The sequence below is a fragment of the Lytechinus variegatus genome, chromosome 4 (genome assembly GCF_018143015.1).
Source record: "Lytechinus variegatus isolate NC3 chromosome 4, Lvar_3.0, whole genome shotgun sequence".
NCBI lineage: Eukaryota > Metazoa > Echinodermata > Echinoidea > Temnopleuroida > Toxopneustidae > Lytechinus > Lytechinus variegatus.
The window spans coordinates 15,440,720-15,463,519 of NC_054743.1; the positions used below are offsets into that span (position 1 = coordinate 15,440,720).

General features: G+C 34.5%; 1 protein-coding gene across 1 annotated transcript; it reads left to right on the forward strand.

Moving 5' to 3' along the window:
• The first annotated feature begins 3,772 nt into the window (after positions 1 to 3,772).
• Positions 3,773 to 16,880, forward strand: LOC121413482 (membrane-bound transcription factor site-2 protease-like). The gene is made up of 9 exons (XM_041606305.1): positions 3,773 to 4,187; positions 5,304 to 5,570; positions 6,908 to 7,011; positions 7,523 to 7,769; positions 8,401 to 8,581; positions 9,286 to 9,389; positions 13,284 to 13,476; positions 14,357 to 14,432; positions 16,424 to 16,880. The coding sequence occupies exons 1-9, from the start codon at positions 4,113 to 4,115 to the stop codon at positions 16,644 to 16,646; spliced, it is 1,470 nt and encodes a 489-aa protein (XP_041462239.1). The 5' UTR covers positions 3,773 to 4,112; the 3' UTR covers positions 16,647 to 16,880.
• The last annotated feature ends 5,920 nt before the right edge of the window (positions 16,881 to 22,800 follow it).

Consider the following 22,800-nt stretch of genomic DNA (forward strand, 5'->3'; position numbering starts at 1 on the left):
TTGAACTTCCAATGCAGATATTGTGGGGGGGGGGGGGGTTCTCACCCAGGCTTTATTTCTGAAGCAAATATTGAAATTTGATAGTTTTTATGATTTTTTGTCTCACCTGCGAAGCAGAGTGAGACTATAGGCGCCGCTTTTCCGACAGCGGCGGCGACGGCGGCGGCGGCGTCAACATCAAATCTTAACCTGAGGTTAAGTTTTTGAAATGACATCATAACTTAGAAAGTATATGGACCTAGTTCATGAAACTTGGCCATAAGGTTAATCAAGTATTACTGAACATCCTATTAAAGTTTCATGTCACATGACCAAGGTCAAAGGTCATTTAGGGTCAATGAACTTAGACCATGTTGGAGGAATCAACATTGAAATCTTAACCTGAGGTTAAGTTTTTGAAATGTCATCATAACTTAGAAAATATATGGACCTAGTTCATGAAACTTGGACATAAGGTTAATCAAGTATCACTGAACATCCTGCATGAGTTTCACGTCACATGACCAAGGTCAAAGGTCATTTAGGGTCAATGAACTTTGGCCGAATTGGGGATATCTGTTGAATTCCCATCATAACTTTGAAAGTTTATGGATCTGATTCATGAAACTTGAACATAATAGTAATCAAGCATCACTGAATATTTTGTGCAAGTTTCAGGTCTCATGATTAAGGTCAAAGGTCATTTAGGGTCAATGAACTTTGGCCAAATCGAGGGTATCTGTTGAATTACCATCATAACTTTGAAAGTTTATTAGTCTAGTTCATTAAACTTGGACATATGAGTAATCAAATATCACTGAACATCCTGTGCGCATTTCAGGTCACATGACCAAGGTCAAAGGTCAATGAACTTTGGCCGAAGTGGGTGTATCAGTTGAATTACCATCAAAACTTTGAAAGTTTATGGATCTGATTCATGAAACTTGTACATAAGAGTAATCAAGTATCACTGAACATCCTGTGCGAGTTTCAGGTCACATGATCAAGGTCAAAGGTCATGTAAGGTCAATGAACTTTTGCCATGTTGGGGTTTTTTGTTGAATAACCATCATATCTCTGTAAGTTTATTGGTCTAGTTCATAAAAAGTGGACATAAGAGTAACCATGTATCACTGAACATCTTGTGCGAGTTAGAGTAGTATTCAAAGTCAGCACTGCTGCTATATTGAACCGCGTGATGCAGGTGAGACGGCCAGAGGCATTCCACTTGTTTAAATGATGTTATTGAATTTAATAATATTTCTTGGAGAAGATGTAGTATGTCATGAAACTTGCAGAGAATTATCTGTATGTACTGGCATGGTACCGGCTCCATTTCATAAAAAGTTGCTATGATTATTCTATCAACGGTGTAGTTATCATGACTATCTTACACACATGGGTGTATTTTTAAAGAGATATACTGTGTGCTATTCTGCAAGAGCTTCTTGGAGATCTTATTTGTAATTAATGCTAGGAAAACAAGTATTCGTATGAAATTCACCACCAAAATGCCAAAACGTTTTTTTGATTACCAAACAAGCACGTGTTTAAAGCTTCCCAGGTATGAAGAAGAACAAGAAAACACATGCACAAAAAAATGCTTGTCGAGGAAATGTTTAATGAAGATGTGGCATTATCTTGCTAATGCAAAATCCTTTAAAAGCCCTGTAACACAAAGCTAAGCAATTGATCATAGGATTGATTTCTCAGATTGATTACATTGAGTATTGTATATGATCAATTGTAAAAATCAGCCATACTATCAATCATTAAACTTTATGGTACAGGGCCTCAGTAGTTTTAGCTCAAGACTTAGACAGCTAGCAGCCGTCTGTTTCGAGGAGTTTTAAACATTTTTAAAATTCTTTATTTTTCCTTGTACACAGACGGCTCGTAATCGTGCAACTGCCATTAGAGGTTTAACCATACAAAAAAAAACAACGGGGCTCTTCGATTTTAGTCTTTTTTCATAAAAATGTATAAAAAGAATTGGACCAAAATAAAGATTAATATTCCGTTTTGGCCTTAAATGTACCGAAACAGACAAAAATATTCTTAAAAGGAAAAAAGTGACTTACTTCGACTGTCGCGCAACTCCCACTTCCCTGGTTTATCCTAACTTAATGCATAAACATATGACCATTGAGTCCCTGTACAGATTAAGTTGGAACTTCGGTCTCTGTAATTTGTGAGTGGAGACAACGGAGTTCAATGGAACAACCAATATAACAGAGACCGAAGCTTTTGGTATACTCAAGACTTTGCCTAATATTGTTATCCGTCATCTCTATTTACCTATTCAATATGCACTGTAAAACACATGTGGATATGTATGGCCTACACAGACCCACAGATACTGCATTTTCAATAAACAATATAACTGTAAATTAATGGTTTGACAAAAATTATTCCATGAGCAAACTGAAATTTTCTTTTCCAGTGAATTGTTATGCGACATTTATTACTGATATTTACATTTTTATGATATTTTCAATGTACTTGATTGTACAAGATAAAAATGAATATGGAATTTTATTTATATATTGAATATATGATATTATATGATATTGTGGTATACATGAATGAATTAAAGTCTATGATTTGGTGTGTGATGATTTTTTTTTCTTATAGAATGATAGCCTAATCTAGGAATGAAATCACAATTTGAAGGAAAATGATATAATTTCAAGGCTGAAAATGGAATATATAATATATCACTCCAAATCTCTTATACCTAACATTACAGTGTGCATATTTTGCTGTGGTGCTGATTCTAGCTGTATTTTTTTTTGAAACAAGAATTAAAGAAGGTAAATTTAACAGATGCCATAAGCTGCATTTTCTTACATTTTTTATGGAAAAAAGGTACTATTCAAACTTTGATTATTAGTTTTGGAGCAGACAATAACTTTGTCAGTTTAAGATTTATATGTTCATCATTAGCAAGTTCAATATTTTGCCTAAATTGTACATCAAGTAATAATGCCTTGGTCATTTTAATACACTGACTTGAGATCTTGTAAATATTTATTGTGCTTTATATTTTGGTCTTAAAAATCTGAAATATACAAATACATGTACATGAAAAGTCAAAATGTAAGGAGTGTTTATTTTGTAGTAATTGATGCTGTGGAGGAAGTATATTAGATGAGTAAGAAAAGGTAGTTTCAGTTCTGATGCTACATTACTATTAAACAAGAACAAGGTTTTATCTTTTTGTGTGTCCAAGTAAGTGAATAGACCCAATGAAAGCAAAAGTAAGACTGGGTTATGATCTTTTGCAAGCTTAACAAAATTGATCATGAAAACACACTTGACAAAATAAATTATTAACATGAAAACACACTTGACAAAATAAATTATTAACATGAATTATACAAGCTTTTTTAGAAATGAGTTAAAGTTTAATTTTTTCACCTTTGAATGGCCAAAATTGCATTTTTGTTTCTGTTTCACTTTCAAATAATAATATATGAAACCAATTAACAAACCACCCCCCCCCCTTTGAAAATATCAAACATCAAAGAAGAAATTGATTTTGTATTGAAATGAAAAAAAAAACAACAGATGAGCTACATTAAGTGAGATGAGGAGGATGAAAGGAGTGACTGTTGTGTGTATCGCTATATTTTCATTACAAAATGTTTTAACAAATCTGTGATTGAAGAGCATGAGAAACAAAATATTTATTGTTTGACTAAATACATATCATACACCAAGCCCAAAACAAGGATGTAATGGGAAATACACGAAAACAACTTGGCACGAAAAATAACTCCATTTGTCTGAATATAGCCTAATTAAATAAAGCGATCAGCTGAAAAGCATGGCCGTGATGTCTGTTGTTGTTCAAAACAAGATTTTTCCCGAAATTAAGTTTGTAGCAGATTACTAACAGACTCCGATATAAACATGCCGTTATAAACAAGTCTAGCATTTACTGACGAAAGATTTTCAAGAATGGAACCAAAAGAATGAATATTTGACTCGAGAAATAGATTCGGATCGCCGACGCATTACCGGACCCGTTTTGTGCTCAACACTGACCCGAGGCTACCCGCGACGCGTTTACTGCAAGTGCGTGTGGGAGACTTTGTTTTGCAATCGGAAGCTTTAACAAAACAAACAACATGCTGCGGACAACATGGATTGCAATGCTGTTGGGTTTCTGGTCGTCATTGTACCTTGCTGATACATATTTAAAGGTGAGCAAGTCTACGAACTGTATCTAGAATATGAATAACTAGTAATTAAGAATTGAACACTGGAAATGGAATGAAAGAGAGAGAAAAAGTATTCTAATTTCTAACTAAGCTAAGTTAATTGTTGGTGTAACAATGATTTTTCAATAACATTTACTCATAAAATTTTATGAGTAAAGTTAGACAGTAGTTTTGAGTTCATGATGTTGGTATTTCTAATGTTAAAGTTACTCTAAAGACTAAGTTTAAAAAATGATCAGTAGAGGCGCACGGCCAATATGGGAGACTCTCCAATAGGGGAGACAATCTCCCACATTGGAGACTTGCTTTGCAAAAGGACAAAAGAAACGACACCAACAAAAGCATGATTTTTTCCACCCAAAATTTTGTCTCACTGAGGTCATAAGCCCATTTGTTTTGTGTGTGATTGACAACAAAAATCCTTATCAAAACAAAAGTAGACGGTGAATTTTTAAAGTAGATGGTGAAAAGGGGTAATTTGTCATGAGGAATCTGCTTATCACATTTTTATTTGCCGCCAAGGTAATCCTTTTGCCGCAAATGTAAACAAAGGAAATTAGTCTCCAAAACTGGAGACTGTCTCTGAAATTGGATACCCAAATTCTTTACAAAAGTCTCTGATATTGGAGATAATTTCCCACATTGGAGACAGTCTCCAATATTGGCCGTGCGCCTCTACTGATGACAATGAAAATTGTCAATAGAAAGTTGGGCCATATGCCAATTTTGTGGTGTTTTGTTTTATGGTTTGTTTTTACCTTGAAAATGGAATAAAGATTTAAACTTTTAAGTTGTTAATATACTGTCAAAACACATTAATGAAATGCATGTCATGGCAGTCGCGCTTGGGCTACATACATGTATGGCTAGACCTACCGTATATATCTATTTCCCAACATAAACCCAAATCTGATTTCTCATCAGCTCAGTCTTGTATAAAAAAGGATTGTGCATTTTGTTCATCATCACCACCATGCTTGCTTTGATTTTTTATCATCTTACAATATTCGCAGTTCAAAATCATTCTTATTTGCTTCCAGTTCATTTTGGGGAGAATGTATTGGAGCATGATATTCAATCTATTTTTTTCTCTTACAGACTCACAGACGATGCGGAGAGCAGTACACCTCATTCCAGGAGCGATGTGGACTGTCAGTTTCCATAGCCCAGTTGAAATGCTACACCACAAAGTTCAACCGTCTCTTCATCAGACTAGGCCAGTGTAAACCTCGTCTGCTTCGAACTTGGTTTTCTTGCGGTGCCTGCTTTGGGGTGGTGTTGATGTTTGTTTCCATAGCTCTGCTCCTGATGACCTTGGTGAAAGCTTTCTCTCAAGATAAACCAGAACAAGTCCTCACACCAGTGGTAAGTATAATAAAATGGAAAGGGTTCACAGGTCTATCATTATTACTTACCAAATTGATGATGGTATATATATTTTTAAAAAAATAAAAGTAAAAAGGCTGTTGTATACCAATTTCTCCAAGAGTTAAAAAAAAAGCATTTAAATGGGCCTATAGTTTCAAATATGTCAATATCCTGTTTCGAATATAGGAAGAACTTTTGCAACTTTCAAACAGTGGGGAAATACACCCTTTTTCAAGGGAAAAAATGAGAACATTACATAATGGATCTAAAATAAAAATGAAGGACTTAGAGACTTTTACGTCAACACCATCATGACCTGAACTCTTTCCATCCTTAAGGTCATGTACAACAAGCATTGTATTATTTAGGACACTGATTTGGCAAGAAACTGCTGAAATCTTCATTGCAATCAGGTATTTCATAAACAATCTTTTCTCCTATTGAACTAAAAAAAAATCATTAAATTTATAGATTTGCAATAACCTGTTTATCATAGAACCATCAACTTCGATAGATTCACACTCTTGATTTTTTAGATTTGTTGAAATTCAAAACATTTATCACATTCCAAGTATATTTAATATTTTCTTGAGCACTCTTAAATTGCTTAGTGTAATATTCAAGTTTTCTTTTCCGAATTTCTGAAATCACTTTATTTCTATACTGTTTATATATGTTTTCTCCAATGAGTTGGAGGATTTTTTTTAAATTATGAAAAAGGAAATATTTTTTGTTACAATGTAATAAACCAAGGATTGGGATTATGTTTTTTATTTGTTCCAATTTTTTCAAGGGAAAACATTTGTAGTAAAAAGAGATATATTTGTCTAAAAAGAATAAAATCTATCTGAAGCATCATAGTGTAAACTGTAAATAAATATCGCTCCATGTGTTATATATTTCTTTTGCTTGGAGCCAGAAAAGATTTCAACTGGAAATACCAAGCATTTGTATGTGTGCATGCGAACATATTTTAATCTGGGCAACACTTATTCGTAAAATTATTAATTCATAAATTGGAACCCCTTAATCTCATTTTATTTGATGCTATCCTGTCTTTACCCTTCTGTATTGAACTCTACTCTGTAGCAACTGAAATAATCAAACAGCTTTTTTTTTCATATTTTTATTAACTTTATATCCTGTCTTTTTCTCATTTTTTCTCCTTTAGAATTACAAGTGACGTAGTTTAAAATAAAACAAATGTTTTTTAGATGCCGGATGTGAATTTACCATTGAATCAAATCACCAATTTCTTTATTCTCATCGTTGTTCTCTCTCCTTCAAAGTGAAATTGATAAAGCTCAATCTTTTCTTTCATATTTCTTTAATAGATGCCAGGTGTGAATCTACCCTTGAACCAGATCACCTATTTCTTTGCTGTTCTTCTCATCAGTGGTATCATACATGAGCTGGGCCATGCTATAGCTGCTGTCAGGTAATAATATTTAAGCTTAGTCAAATCTATGATGCTATAAGAAATTTGGAATATAAATTTGTGACATTTTTATTTCAGTTTGACACCATGATAATTACAAGGATGAAATTGAAAATGAAAATTTCAAGCCATCATGAGGAACTTTATTCACTACAACAAGTAAATTTTCTTGTCAATATTACATATTATTGTGTTGTCTGTGTTATGGGGCCAGTTAATGAAAACGATTTCTTGCTTTGCTTGCAATAACACTGTTCAGAGATCTCATGACTGAGTTTATTCTGATAATTTTGTGGTTTCCGAGATCTTACAGTGAGCACCAACTACATGTATTAAATGCATTGCAGGTAGTTCCAATAACTCTGAGACAAGTCCTCTGCATTCCAAACTCACTAAAATTTATCCTAAAAACTTTGTTAGAAGAAAAGCAAAACAATCAACTTTGATTTCTAATGTTTGCCTGCTATATATTTATCTGCTATCTTACTACTTTTCTTGATTCCTTTTTCAGGGAGAATGTCCGGGTGAATGGCTTTGGTGTGTTTGTGATGTTGATCTATCCTGGTGCCTTTGTTGATCTCCACACCGAGCATCTTCAAGCACTCAATGCCATCGGTCAGCTTAGGATATACTGTGCAGGGGTCTGGCATAACTTCTTACTGGTCATCTGGGGTGTGGTCATTTTAATGACCATGCCTTACCTTCTAAGCCCCCTCTACCTGACCGGTAATGGTGTGGTCATTACAGAGGTCTTACCAGTAAGTATATTAGACATGGCCACTTATAATTTTTCTTTTTACCAGAGTTAGGATTCAAATCCATTTGACCTGGTGGATGTTTCCTGAAGCTGTTTGAAGTTAAGAATGACTGGTGATCCTTTCTTGTGGTAAATGGTGTAGTCATTGGCGATGGTTAAGCATGTAAGAAAGGTTCACCAGTCATTCTTAAAGTCGCCTGTAACTGACGAACAGCTTTATGAATCGGCATCGGGATGTTGACTCGGCCTGGAGGAATATATTTAGATGTAACAGGTTTTAGTCGACCATAGATTGTGCTGCGCAGTCTATAATGCTGTCTATAGAAGTTTGTTTCCTGGTTAAATTAATGGGTAGTCACTTCAGCTATTGGCTGATCATCTAGTTCACTCTTTATCACATTATCATGACCCCGCTCCTCTGTACTTCACCACACACATGGCATAAGAGTGCATTTGCTATTAACAGGGTTCTCTCATGAAAGGAACTTGTCTTTTTATATATAGCACTAAATTTTCATGAAATATTCTCTACAATATCACAATATCCAAACTTATACTAGTTTAATAATTTCATCCAAAGAAGTTTCATGAATAAAGTTCCTTATACATCATCTTTTCGCATTTCCTTTTAGAATTCTCCAGTTTATGGTCGGAGGGGTCTTGCACCAGGCTACCAGGTGACCAGTATTAATGGTTGTCCAGTTTATAATACAGAGACATGGACACAGTGTCTGAGAGGTGTAGTTTTTTATCCAGTCTTTGGTCATTGTATGCCTGCAGGCAAGGCACAACAGCTCAACAAAGCAGTTAAATGTGAGTAACATTTCTGATCCACTTACATTCAGAAATATATCAAAGATGCTGAGACACCGAAAAACAATAAAAAAAACTCTCTGTCTGTAATTACAAGTGGGAAAAGATGAAACTTATGGCTACTTGTATATGTAGGCAACATTACACTGAAATTAATTATTTTTACTAAGTGAAGAAAATGGGGTTTCATTTTGTAATCCAGTAATCTGTTACAGAATCGATGTAATAATTTCTCTCTAATAATGATAATAATCTGCATTAATATCGCGCTTAACATATCGGAACAACGTCTCTAAGCGCTTTGCAGATATACTATTACCCCGGTCATCGGGTCCTTGCATGCCCGCATACAATGTATGCACCTTCTCGACTCCCTGGGGAGCCTTCCAACAAGAGTTCCAAGACTCAATTGCTAGGCGTACTACATAGGCTTTCGCATCCTACCTGGTACCCATTTAACACCTGGGTGGAGAGTGGCAAATTGTGGATTGACGCCTTGCCAAAGAACGCTTGCCCATTGTGGGATTCGAACACATGACCCTCTGATAACAAGGCAAGAGTCAGAGTCGCTACACCATGCCGCTTCCACAGTAACTTCAACCATGTCCAAATAAATATAACATTATTCATACATCCTATTATAATGAGTAGAAACTTATTTTCCATGCCCGTGTTTGAATTTTTTTTTTTCATTTTGTTGACAGTATATAAGGGATCAGGAGGGGAGATAGAATGCTGTAGGAATGATAGTGTAGCAGAACTGTGCTTCTCGTATAGACTGGGCGAAGAGGCTGAAAAACCAGAAAAAGTAAGTACAAGGGAGCATTTATACTAGTCAGTGATTTTCAATGGAAACTTATAATTCCATTTAATTTATTTCACCAAAGCATTAAAAATACAATAACATGATACACATACATAAAATACAATACTTAAATTGGTACAATAAATAAAATGATGCTTGGCAGGAAGCAGCCAGAAAGGATAAAACCCTTATAATGGCGACCTTACAAAATATGATATGTTGTATACACAATGTAATACAAAAGAAATACAAAACAAATGGGGGGGCAAGAGTTAAATGAAACAAATTAAAGAAAATTAACTCACAGCACATGATAATTGTCAAGAATGATTTCTCTGGATCTATTCTTTAATACATTAAATGATTGTACCTCCTTAAGTGTTGATGGTAGAGAATTCCAAATTACTGGTCCTTGATAAATGACGGATTTTTGAGAAAAAAATGTACGTATGAGAGGAGGATGAAAGTCAGAAGCTCTTCTAGTACTATGTTTATGAATATCACAATTTAAATCAGAATATGTAAGCAATGAGTCAGGGAGAAATTTTTTCTGACATAGATACATAAAAATGCCAATCTGATACACATTCAAATCATTGAATCGCATTATTTTGAGTGAAGAAAATATAGGTGATGTATGGGCAAGAAAGCTACTAAAATCTTTGCATCTGATTGGCTCAAAACAAGTTAGTGGAAATCACGGACAAGATGCTACATGAAACACCTGTTTTTTGTCTCACCTGCGAAGCAAAGTGAGACTATAGGCGCCGCTTTTCCGACGGCGGCGGCGTCAACATCAAATCTTAACCTGAGGTTAAGTTTTTGAAATGACGTCATAACTTAGAAAGTATATGGACCTAGTTAATAAAACTTGGCCATAAGGTTAATCAAGTATTACTGAACATCCTATTAGAGTTTCATGTCACATGACCAAGGTCAAAGGTCATTTAGGGTCAATGAACTTAGACCATGTTGGAGGAATCAACATCGAAATCTTAACCTGAGGTTAAGTTTTTGAAATGTCATCATAACTTAGAAAATATATGGACCTAGTTCATGAAACTTGGACATAAGGTTAATCAAGTATCACTGAACATCCTGCATGAGTTTCACGTCACATGACCAAGGTCAAAGGTCATTTAGGGTCAATGAACTTTGGCCGAATTGGGGATATCTGTTGAATTCCCATCATAACTTTGAAAGTTTATGGATCTGATTCATGAAACTTGGACATAATAGTAATCAAGCATCACTGAAAATTTTGTGCAAGTTTCAGGTCTCATGATTAAGGTCAAAGGTCATTTAGGGTCAATGAACTTTGGCCGAATCGGGGGTATCTGTTGAATTACCATCATAACTTTGAAAGTTAATTGGTCTAGTTCATTAAACTTGGACATTAGAGTAATCAAGTATCACTGAACATCCTGTGCACGTTTCAGGTCACATGACCAAGGTCAAAGGTCAATGAACTTTGGCCGAATTGGGTGTATCTGTTGAATTACCATCATAACTTTGAAAGTTTATGGATCTGATTCATGAAACTTGTACATAAGAGTAATCAAGTATCACTGAACATCCTGTTCGAGTTTCAGGTCACATGATCAAGGTCAAAGGTCATGTAAGGTCAATGAACTTTGGCCATGTTGGGTTTTTTTGTTGAATAACCATCATATCTCTGTAAGTTTATTGGTCTAGTTCATAAAAAAGGGAAATAAGAGTAACCATGTATCACTGAACATCTTGTGCGAGTTAGAGTAGTATTCAAAGTCAGCACTGCTGCTATATTGAACCGCGTGATGCAGGTGAGACGGCCAGAGGCATTCCACTTGTCTTATTTACATAACATGTAACTAGAACTTCTTAAAGGTAAAAGAAAGTAATTGCAGCAATCATGAGACGGCTTTTAAAATCAACGATAATTATCACCATATCATAGATGTAGATCTGGTACATTGACATCAACTAATTTTTTGTGAAATCATGAAATCTTAGCTGAAATTTTGATGATAACTTACACAAAAAGGCATGTATGGGACAGTGTATTAATATTGCTTGGAAAAATACCCAGAATTTTATGGAGTTCCATGCTTATTTAGCGTATTTCTCAGCAATTACACATTTTTTCCAGAGCCAATTGGCACATATTTTTTATTTATACATGCAAACACTTGGGTGGTCATTTCATTGGATTCTATTCAAGTTCAATTTATATGTTTTCTCACTAGTATAAAAAACAATATACAATATGTACAAGAATGAAAATTACATGTATATAAGAGAAAAATGGAAACTACTGAAAAGTTCATAAGAACTTGTGAGTTGTAGCTCTGTTCGAACTCATTTTGAGATCGTTGCAACAACTGGTATTTATTCTTAAAAACTGGGCAAGCCAAGCAACAAGTGTACCATTGTGTTAAGCACATCAATCATTTATTCCTTTTTTGGGGGAGGGGGTGTTGAAGAAAATTTGTTAAATATGATCAAGGCCTTGTATCATGCTGCAGAATTTTCCTATCGATCATACACAATAGTCAATGCAATCAATTTTATTCTTTGAACTTTTCAAAATGAAACATTATTTACAATCAAACTAAAACATAAATACAAATAAAATATAATAGTATACTTCATTAGTACAAAAAAGGACTCAAATAAACAAAACAAGAAGTAACGTCATAACAACCAGTATCATCAAAGTACAATCAAATTGACCAAACTAGCTCAAAGGAAGTGCTGAGGACAAAACAAAGGGCATTGTTCACAATTTGTGAAGGCAGTAATGTTGTTTTCTAGCTTAAAGAACTGATCAAGAAATATCCTGCTCTTAATTTGGATTTCTAAACTAATATGGGGTCTGAAAGATTCAAAGTACGATAAAGCCAATAAATTGTACTTATGAAACTAATCAACAAAAAGTTACACAAATGCACGGCTTCCTTGCAGCGGCCCAAAGCATGAGGAACCAGTGTCCAGTATAAATCAAAAGTCAATATTAATGTTCTGGATGAGTTGGTGAATCAGATGATGTAAAACGTTGAGGGATTCGTGGATGGCCGGGCACTGTATGAATAGATGGAAGATGGTCCCAGTCTCACTGCACCATCCGTATTTTATCGGAATGTCCTTGTTGAAATGGTGAAGAACTGGTAATGACGGCAAACATTGTGGAGTAGTTCACACTGTGATCCTCCATCCTTTTTATCGTTGGTGGGGCATATATTTCTGTCCAATTTATTTTCTTTCTGCTTGAGATAATTCCATGGCAATATGAAGGGTCAATGCCATCAATTGTAGAAATCATCTGGATGATCAAATTGCTAAGCATTATGTAATGGGCCCCTTGCCTGCTGTCTGCTTAATCTGCTGGGCAAACCCTTCACTTGAGTTAAGGTTCTGAATGTGCAGCCTACTCATGCCTTGTGTACTGAAGCCCCTCTCCGCAAGTTTCGTATGTGATAGTCTTTGCATGGAGGCACACTTGTTGATTAAAGTTCCAATCAGGGTCTGTGCCTGCAGACTACTGTCTGCTGGTTGGAGCTCCCAATGGTGCATATATTGCCACTGAATCCCCAAAGCCAAGTTTGCATTCTAATCCTTATAGGGGGAGTTGTTATGTGCCCAGAGTTCCACACATATTTTGTTTCAAAATTATGGTTCTAATCCATATTGTATTTTTGACTATCATGGGTCAGAAAATGTTGATATGGTTCTGAAAATGTTGGTATGATTCTGGGGAGCATGTCTTGAAATGATTTTTGGATGTCTTATCTGACAGTTACCAAAAAAAAAAAATTATGTATGCATTGTTATATGCAATCAATTTATTATAATACATGTTTCCAAGCAACTTTTGTTACATGAAAACTTTCTCTTCTGTATTTCTTTGATATGTTATAGATGTATGCTTGTTTAGAAGCAAGGCCAGTGATAGAGCTACCTCGATGTCATAAAGCCAGTGATTGCCTTCAAACTAGAAAGATGGTCTGCTTACATCCATCATTAGATAACTCTAGTCGTCTTCTAAGAGTAGCTCACAACTCAGGTCCTCCCGTACTCTATGTAGGAGATCCATACTTCTTCAGCTATACAGGTAAGATTTGATCTAATTATATACATCATTAGATAACTCTAGTCGTCTTTTAAGAGTAGCTCACAATTCAGGTCCTCCTGTACTCTATGTAGCTATACAGGTAAGATTCGGTCTGATGACATCCATCTTTGGATAACTTAAATGATTTTTAAATAATTTTGGTAATTCACATCTCCCAGTATTTTACATAGGAAACACCTTCATTTTTAGCCACATGTAGTAAGTGCAGTTTCATGTGGTGATATTTAGAAAGAAAGATAAGTTACAGTTCAGAAATTTATTTGTTGTAGAAATGTCTCTAAATAATGTAAAGGAGGCTTAGATGGTAGAGCTAGGATTTCTGATTCCGGTGACCCGGGTTCGATTCCCATTTGGTGCGCTAGTGCCCTTTGGTAAGGCATTAATCCTCATTACCAGGTCCCTCGGAAAGGACCTTTAGCTTTTGGTCCTCTGGTAGCTTGCTCACAAGCATTGATGCTTTCTTTCGCAATTAGGCTAAAAATCCTGGGAAGTACTTTGGAAAGTAGTTCTTGTAACATTAGTGACAATCATTCTTTTCTCAACTAGATGTATAATCCATGAAGCTGCTTTGGCTTTGGGAATTTTTTTTCCAAGGGGGGGGGGTGCACCATATACTCTTGAATGCATTTAATGTACAGGTAACTACATTCAAGTTGAAGTTGTGTTATTAAGGAGAGTTATGACAGATAGAATTACCTATACATACATGTATACTGTATTTCAAATACATTATGTTGACAATATATACCATGATGAGACAGATTCATGCATTTATGTATCAAATTGTACAAATTCAAAATCAATCTTATGATCTTCTTTATAATTAATCTTATGCATGTATTTTTTTTTGTAATTTCAGTGAGGATCAGCAGTTATGTTCCCAAGTATGATTGGCTTCCTCTTACTCTGCCTGAGGTCATAGAAATGTTCTGCAAGTATCCTTAGCCCGATGCTTATAATCAAACATTTCTTTCCTATCAAGGAAAATGTCATCAAATTACCATTGGATTAGGGAGCATTTTATGAAATAAAAAGTAAGTGATTTTCAGATATTTGTTATAAGCTAGTGAAATGCTCATATCTGATTGGCTAAGAATGACAAGCTGTATCATGAAACACTCCTCAGGTGTATGTTTATATGCCTCCATCCTGCAGGATACCAGATGCATTATTTTTATTTGAATGTACAAAATATTTCAACCAGTTTTGCAAAAGGAATAGAAAAGAATAGAATAGAAATGGTTTATTTGAACAAAAGAAATCATTCGCGGCCCAAAGGCCGAATTACAGATTTTCAGACAAATACAAAAATATACATGAAAATTACAACATAATGAGAAACGGGAATTAAAAACATAATTTTTGGGGAAAAATCACATGCCTGGGGTAAATACATACATACGTTATTGGCAAATCAGTCATCATTGTAATACAATCATTTTGTAACCATTTACTATTTGATTCATTATCATAATTAATCTAAGATTTGATTATTATTATTTTTATCATTATTATTGATATCATATTTAACTATCCTTTTATTATTCACATTATCATCATAAAAAATTGAGTATTGCACATAGAGAAACATTGACACTTTGTATTACACTCATAAAAAATAAATGAAAGATGTTCGTTCATAGTTTACCACTGGTTTATATTGTTACGATGTGAGTAGTTATATGTCATAGTTACTTGAAAAGTAATGCTATAATTGTTTAAGAAGGCTAACAGATGTATTTGAATTCCGGAAGACTTGGCAATTAAAACAAAACAAAAAACTCTGTGAGAACTCATACATTAATTGATATATAAAGCGATTAGCAAACGTGCTATAATGCAGTTGATGAAAAAGATTTAAACGACAGAAAGAGAAAAAAAAAATCTAAGCTTAGTTTGGTGTTGGAAAAGTAATTATCTAAAAGCAAAGTAAACAAAATCTTCAAAAAATTTATGAGAATATTCAGTTATATAGAATTCAATAAGTCAATAAGGTAAGGGATGGCACTTTGTCGAAAGTGACATGATTGACATTTCCTGTAAACATCAAATTGAACCTGCCATTTAATGATTATGATGAAGATAATCTTGTCAGTCTTTCAACTAATAAAAAAACCTTCCAAATGTTCTTGTTTGATTCCTATTAATTTGCTTTATTAGTTCCTCTCCCACCCCCACCAGTTTCATTTTTGTAGCTGTCATTTATTTATTGTTGGCATTGACCTTTGAAAAGTCTTTTGGCCTATTGTCAACCCCATCACTTTCTGTTATTACTGTTGTATCCTTTGTATTTTTAATGCACTTCTGTAGTTTGAATGTATTTCTTCAATTTTTATCAGGTTGTGGAAATAAAATCAACTTGAATGATAGCAGACACTTATTTAGCACCATTTATGGAGAAATCTATTAGAGATGCAGTTATTGTTATTACCCAGTGGTAGTTTGAGCTGATGTTAGTACTACTTTGTGCGCTCAAAGAATGGATCCTTCCAGGCTCCAAATCATCCATTCACACTGACATCAATGCAGTGCCATGATGCCTTGCCTGACATATCTCTCATCAAAATAAATGTTCATGTGTAAAATGAAGCCTGAAGGAGAGCACACTGGATAAACATAAAAGCAAACAATATCTCATTTGTTGATTTAAACATGGTTGATATCTCTTGCTTATACCTCGGTCACATTTGCTCTACGGCGGCCGTACAGCGAGTTGAAAACAGCCGTTTAACATTGTTTTGTACCAGCTACATAAGTGGTTTGAATAAAAATGAATAAAACGGCTGCTTTCGACTCACCATACGGCCGTTGTAGACCAAATTTGACCGAGGTATCAGTAGGATTTGATTTTTTAAAAGGGTGCAATGATCAAGATTAAAATGCCAGTGAAACACTTTATTACAAACCTTAACATCTCTCTCATCAGATATTTAATCTCCCTGTCTGGTGCTTTAGCAATCCTCAACGCAATGCCATGCTATGCCTTAGATGGACAATGGATCCTAATGGCCGCCATAGAACACTTCTTACCGGGTTTGATACCAAGCCCATCTGATCGTAACGTCATCTACAGTCTTATTATGATCTTCGGTACCATTATCCTCATCGCTAACGTCGTTCTTGCCATGTTTACGTTGGTTGCCAGGTAGCAGAGGGACTCATGGGATTGGGCGGGAATTTTTTTGTATTTTATGATGAACGTTTTCATAGTTTTATACAGCTTTTATAAATGTGAAAAAAATGAATATTCCAAGTATTAAATAATGTAGAAATGCAGTTATTTCTGTACGAGCTCAAATTATATTTTATTTTGTCGATGACAGTCAATGCATAATTGCATGCAGGCTTCCATTAAATGTTTTTAGAACTGAAATCATCTTGGCAGAGTCTTATGAAAATGTTGAACACATTCCATAGGGTTTTCTGCTTGAACTTGATGCTGTTTTGTTATATGACACCCTGTAAATCATTTCCTTTTCGTGACTATCTAGCAAAAATACATAAAGTTTTCAGCAAAAACTCATAATTTATCAATGAACACCAGTAATTTTTCAGCGGAACAGCAGAATTTATTGGTGAAAATAATTTTTTACTGTGAAAACAAATTATCGGTGAAATAATTTCAACTAGTTCTGTCATGGACTTGATTTGGTTGTCTTCATACAATTTAAGAATGTTTTTTATTTATCTAGAAAAAGTACACTGGTCTGTTGTGTACTGAATTGTGTGCTTGACAAATACTCAATTATCATGGGGGAGGGTGGGGGGGGGGGTCAGGTCACCCATTTGCTGCCCTTAAAGCGCAGCCCTGTTGAGTATGACACACATACTAAAATCTTGGGCATTTGGCCCAATGGGTGAAATTCTTGACCAGACATAGCAACAACCATGAACCATGCATTCATCTCTGTCTCAAAGGTATGCATGACATGTGAGTTTATCTAACAGGCCATTGTCTGACCTAGCAACAGTCATGAATCATGCATTCATTGAGGCTTAGTGTCTCCCCATTATTAGACAAATTCCTAAGGGTGATGAACATATTTATTATTCTGCATTTGCTTTTAGTGCTTTTAGAAGACAGAATGGAAGAATGCTAACCATTGAAATTCAGAGGGTAGCTTACTTACATTTTAGCTATTGTAGGATCAACATTTGAATACCTTTTTTGTCACCGTCATTAATGAATTTAAATCTTGAGAAGAGATTTGTAATGAATTCTTAAAGGACAAGTCCACCCCAACAAAAACTTGATTTGAATAAAAAGAGAAAAATTCAACAAGCATAACACTGAAAATTTCATCAAAATCGGATGTAAAATAAGAAAGTTATGGCATTTTAAAGTTTCGCTTATTTTCAACAAAATAGTTATATGAACGAGCCAGTTACATCCAAATGAGAGAGTTGATGACATCACTCACTATTTCTTTTGTATTTCATTATATGAAATATTTTTATTTTCTCGTCATTGTCATGTGAAATGAAGTTTCATTCCTCCCTGAACACGTGGAATTCCATTATTTTAACATTTTGTGCTTCAGGCAAGGAGGTCCTAATCGCCAAATTCGTAAAAATTGAAATATTGTATAATTCAAACAATAAAAAACAAAAGAAATAGTGAGTGAGTGACATCATCGACTCTCTCATTTGGATGTAACTGGCTCGTTCATATAACTATTTTGTTGAAAATAAGCGAAACTTTGAAATGTCATAACTTTCTTATTTTACATCCGATTTTGATGAAATTTTCAGCATTGTGCTTGTCTGATTTTTCTCTATTGATTCAAATCAACATTTTTCTGAGGTGGACTTGACCTTTAATTTGTATTCATGAATGCATGATAAAAGATGCTCACCTCCTCTCTGCCTATTGGATGATAGCACTAATGTCAAACATGTTTATGCATGAGATTTTGGAAGTTAAACCATTGCGTGCTGGTTTCTTCACTAACTATCAAAAAGTTTGCTTATCATTTGCTGGGGTATATAGGAAAGGCCTTGCTTGCTTATGGACTGGAGGCAGTGAGCAAGCAAGGCCAGTGTACAGTGACACATATAACAGATCATGTGACCAGTCATGTGATGATGATGTCATCACATCAACATAACAATAAACATGCACAACACAAGACTCTACAACATACCATAACCCCAGCTAACCTATATGCTGGATGCTGGCCTTGTTTATTTATGTCAGCCTTTTTTCGGCTGGCATGAATAGGTAATGCTAGTGGGCTGCGTTTTCATCTAAAACGTAATTTATGCTAATTAGATTTGAATCAAGTGTTCAGTGTATACTGAGATTGATCTATGAGTTTTTGTATGGCCTGTTAAGGTTTTCGAAATGTCATCTTAACTTTGAGACTAAATTGTGTGTCACTGGTTTATAGGTTACACAGTCAAGGTCAAAGGTCACCATTTTGTAGCAATATCAAACTCAAATATTTAAGTTAGATTTTAAATATTCAGTATTATTAATCATGGAAATTAATTTTAGGAATATGATTTCAGGGTACTGTGTTTAGGTTTACATTTCTTTTACAAGAATTTTGTTAATGAAATGAGATGGTTATTGGATATCACAAATGAAATGATAGTCAAGGCCAAGGGAGGTCAACAAATCTTTAATATTATTATCAAATGATAATCATTATTATCAAATGATGATAATAGATCCGCTATGACTAAAGGCGCCACTTTTCCTACGGTGGTGGCGGTGTCAACATCAAATCTTAAACAAAGGTTAAGTTTTTTAAATTACATCATAACTTAGAAAGTATATGGACCTAGTTCATGAAACTTGGACATAAGGTTAATCAAGTATCACTGAACATCCTGCCTGAGTTCTAGGTCATATCACCAAGGTCAAAGTCATTTAGGGTCAATAAACTTAGACCATGTTGGGGGAATCAAAATCTAAGGTTAAGTTTTTGAAATGTCATAACTCATATGAACCTAAGTAGTTCATACAACGTGGACATAAGACTAATCAAGTATCACTGAAGATCCTGTGCAAGTTTCAAGTCACATGACCGAAGTCAAAGGTCATTTGAATTTAATGAACTTTGGCCATGTTGGGGGTAATTGTTGTAACTTCGAAAGTTTATGGATATAGTTTATGAAATGTGGACATAAGGGTAAGCCTTAGGTCACATGACCAAGGTCAAATGGCATTTAGGGTCATTATATAAATGATATGTTTTGTGAATCTCATATGTAGTAGTTTTTAAAGTCAGTGCTGCTGCTATATTAATCGCTTAATGCAGGCGAGACTGCCAGAGGTGCTCCACTTGTTTTCTCTCTTACTGAAAAAATTATTAATCTTAATTGACATCAGCACTACTGCTATATTACTTGTGTGGTGCGGGTGAGACTGGCAGTGTCGTTCCACTTTTTACTGCCTTTAAAGCATGTCTAGAGTTGTTCAGGTTCAATTATTTTAATTACAATTTGACTATCATTGAAACCATGTAGGCCTACTACATGTACACATATTTGCAGCAGTGATATTTTGAGAATGTCTTGAAAATCAAGGTAGATCGGGTTCATCTGCATAACATTACTATGAAGTTGTCAAAAGTAATATAGCCAAATTGTTATCAAAAATTTTGTGTGTGACCCATTTTATAAATTTTCTTTGTGAAAATAAGATGATATAGCGCCCTCTCTAGTTAAGCCTTTTGGATGCACGTCTTCTCCATTTCATTACTGTATATCAGAGAAATGGGTTTTATACCTTTTTTTTATTGTAAGTTACATGCATAAACAGTAGATTTAAAAAAACTTGGTACAGGTCTGAATGTCTAACTTGGAAAGAAATCTCAATGGTTCTGGTTTCTATCAGCAGTAAAACAGCAAAATTTTTGAAAAATTTCATTAACTTTCACTCAGTAATGTCATGTTACTCTACACCAGCGCTTCTCAATCGGTGGGCTGCGAAGCTCTCCCAGGTGAGCCGCGAAAAGCTGCAGGAAGATAAAAAAAAAATGGGGGACGGGGGGTGGGCTATAGTATTTTACCGGACCTTTACGAATGCGGTTAGTTCTTGAACTGCTCGTTTCAAACTGTTCGTTCTTGAACTGTTCGTTTCGAACATGCTTCAGGGCTTTGTGTTCAAAATTCACGAAAACACATTTTCATCAAAATGGACCTTGTTAAAACAATTTAAAAATTGCGAGGAGGATACAAATTGAAAAATCTCTGAATGTAATTGTAAGAAAATATGACCCTGAATACATAAAATTTGGATTCACCGTGCCTGGCAGTGATGCAAAGCCATATTAAAGCAATGTGTGTTGAATGTTGAAGGTATTCAGCATTCTTGTTATTAAGTTGCTATGTTGTAATGGTTGTATATGTTTAGAAGAGAGGCTCAAAGGCCGGGCTGCTGAAATTCATACGCACTTATATGCTCATTATAATCATTGTCTATCTTTGAGTCGAGACAAGTAGTCATATCGCTTTCTTAAAATTTTGATAGGTGGGTCTTGAAAAAATCTGAGAGTCAAAGTAGTCCTCGAGTAAAAAAAGGTTGAGAAGCGCTGCTCTACACAATGATGATTCAATGATATGATATGCCGGTATCATGAAATTCTGTTGTCAAGGAAATCGCAAAATATGTTTGTGAGATCTGTAACATTAACATGATTCTAAAAGAATGTTTTCCATAAGAGATCCCTTGTGTGTGAAGAAATTATATTGCGTGCTCTTTGCAATATATATTGCTTTTATATATTGTTTTTATTAATACCACATGTTGAGCATCACAGTGATGTATAGATGTTTTTTTTCTCTACTTTTGTGATTATTTGCCATTTTCACCTATTTTTCTACGTGTGTATGATTGTAATAAGGTACCTTGTCAGAAGTCTTTGCAGTGTCTTTTAGCATGAATCCCCTCTATAAAGGCATTATGCTTTTCATAGAAGCTTTTCTGCATTTCCCATTGTAATGTCAATGATGGAGTGGTTAGTGGTAATGAAAGACTGCTCGCTTGATTCCCAAGCAAAACGTGTCATTATGACAAGGTACCTTCATTGATTTATTTTAAGCTTCTGAGTAGCTAATTTAAAATGTAATACTGTTCAATTTTTGCTTTGAAATGCTTATATGAGAAGTAACATACTGACATCTCGTGAATTTTATTCTGCTCTAAACTGAAATTATTTTTATTCAACTTGTTGATGATATCTATTCTTTCCATCTCTCTTTATCTTCTCAATTTCTTTATTTGATCATGAATTTAATAATTTTTCTCTCCCACTTTGCTGAATTGTGCTATGTTCTTTTTACAAATAAATTTGTATATGTATTATGATAAACTGATGAGTGGTATTGTCAACTTTGAGACGCTGTAAATAATACTTTACACTCCCATAGCAATCATAACTACCATGGAATCACATTTCTCAAGACCATTAAAGGTCAAGTCCACCTCAGAATGTTGATTTGAAAATTTCATCAAAATCAGATGTAAAATAAGGAAGTTCTGACATTTCAAAGTTTCACTTATTTTCAACAAAACAGTTATATGAACGAGCCAGTTACATCCAAATGAGAGAGTCGATGATGTCACTCACTATTTCTTTTGTTTTTTATTGTTTGAATTATACAATATTTCAATTTTTACGAATTTAACAATTAGGACCTCCTTGCCTGAAGCACAAAATGTTAAAATAATGGAATTCCACGTGTTTAGGGAGGAATGAAACTTCATTTTACATGACAATGACGAGAAAATCAAAATATTTCATATAATAAAATACAAAAAGAAATAGTGAGTGATGTCATCAACTCTCTCATTTGGATGTAACTGGCTCGTTCATATAACTATTTTGTTGAAAATAAGCGAAACTTTAAAATGCCATAACTTTCTTATTTTACATCTGATTTTGATGAAATTTTCAATGTTGTGCTTGTTGAATTTTTCTCTTTTTATTCAAATCAAGTTTTTGTTGGGGTGGACTTGTCCTTTAATACACAAATAATGAAGTGCTTACCAACACCAGCCCTCACTTGCCTATGTATTCATCCATTTACACAAAAGTCATTTAAAAACTTTGCTTGTTTATATAGGAAGTGAGGGTACACGTAGCAGATAACCCGAATGACAATTTCATTGATTTCAAGAACAATATCACTTTATTATAAAAGAAAATCAAATGGCAGCAAAAAATTGAGGTTACAGTTGTTCTTGTCACAATTTGATCTACAAATTTACATCAAAGCTTGAAACAATCAAGGCTGGAGAAAACTGAGAAAGCTAAAACGAGATGTCCAGTCGCGACTTGTAATACTAGCAAA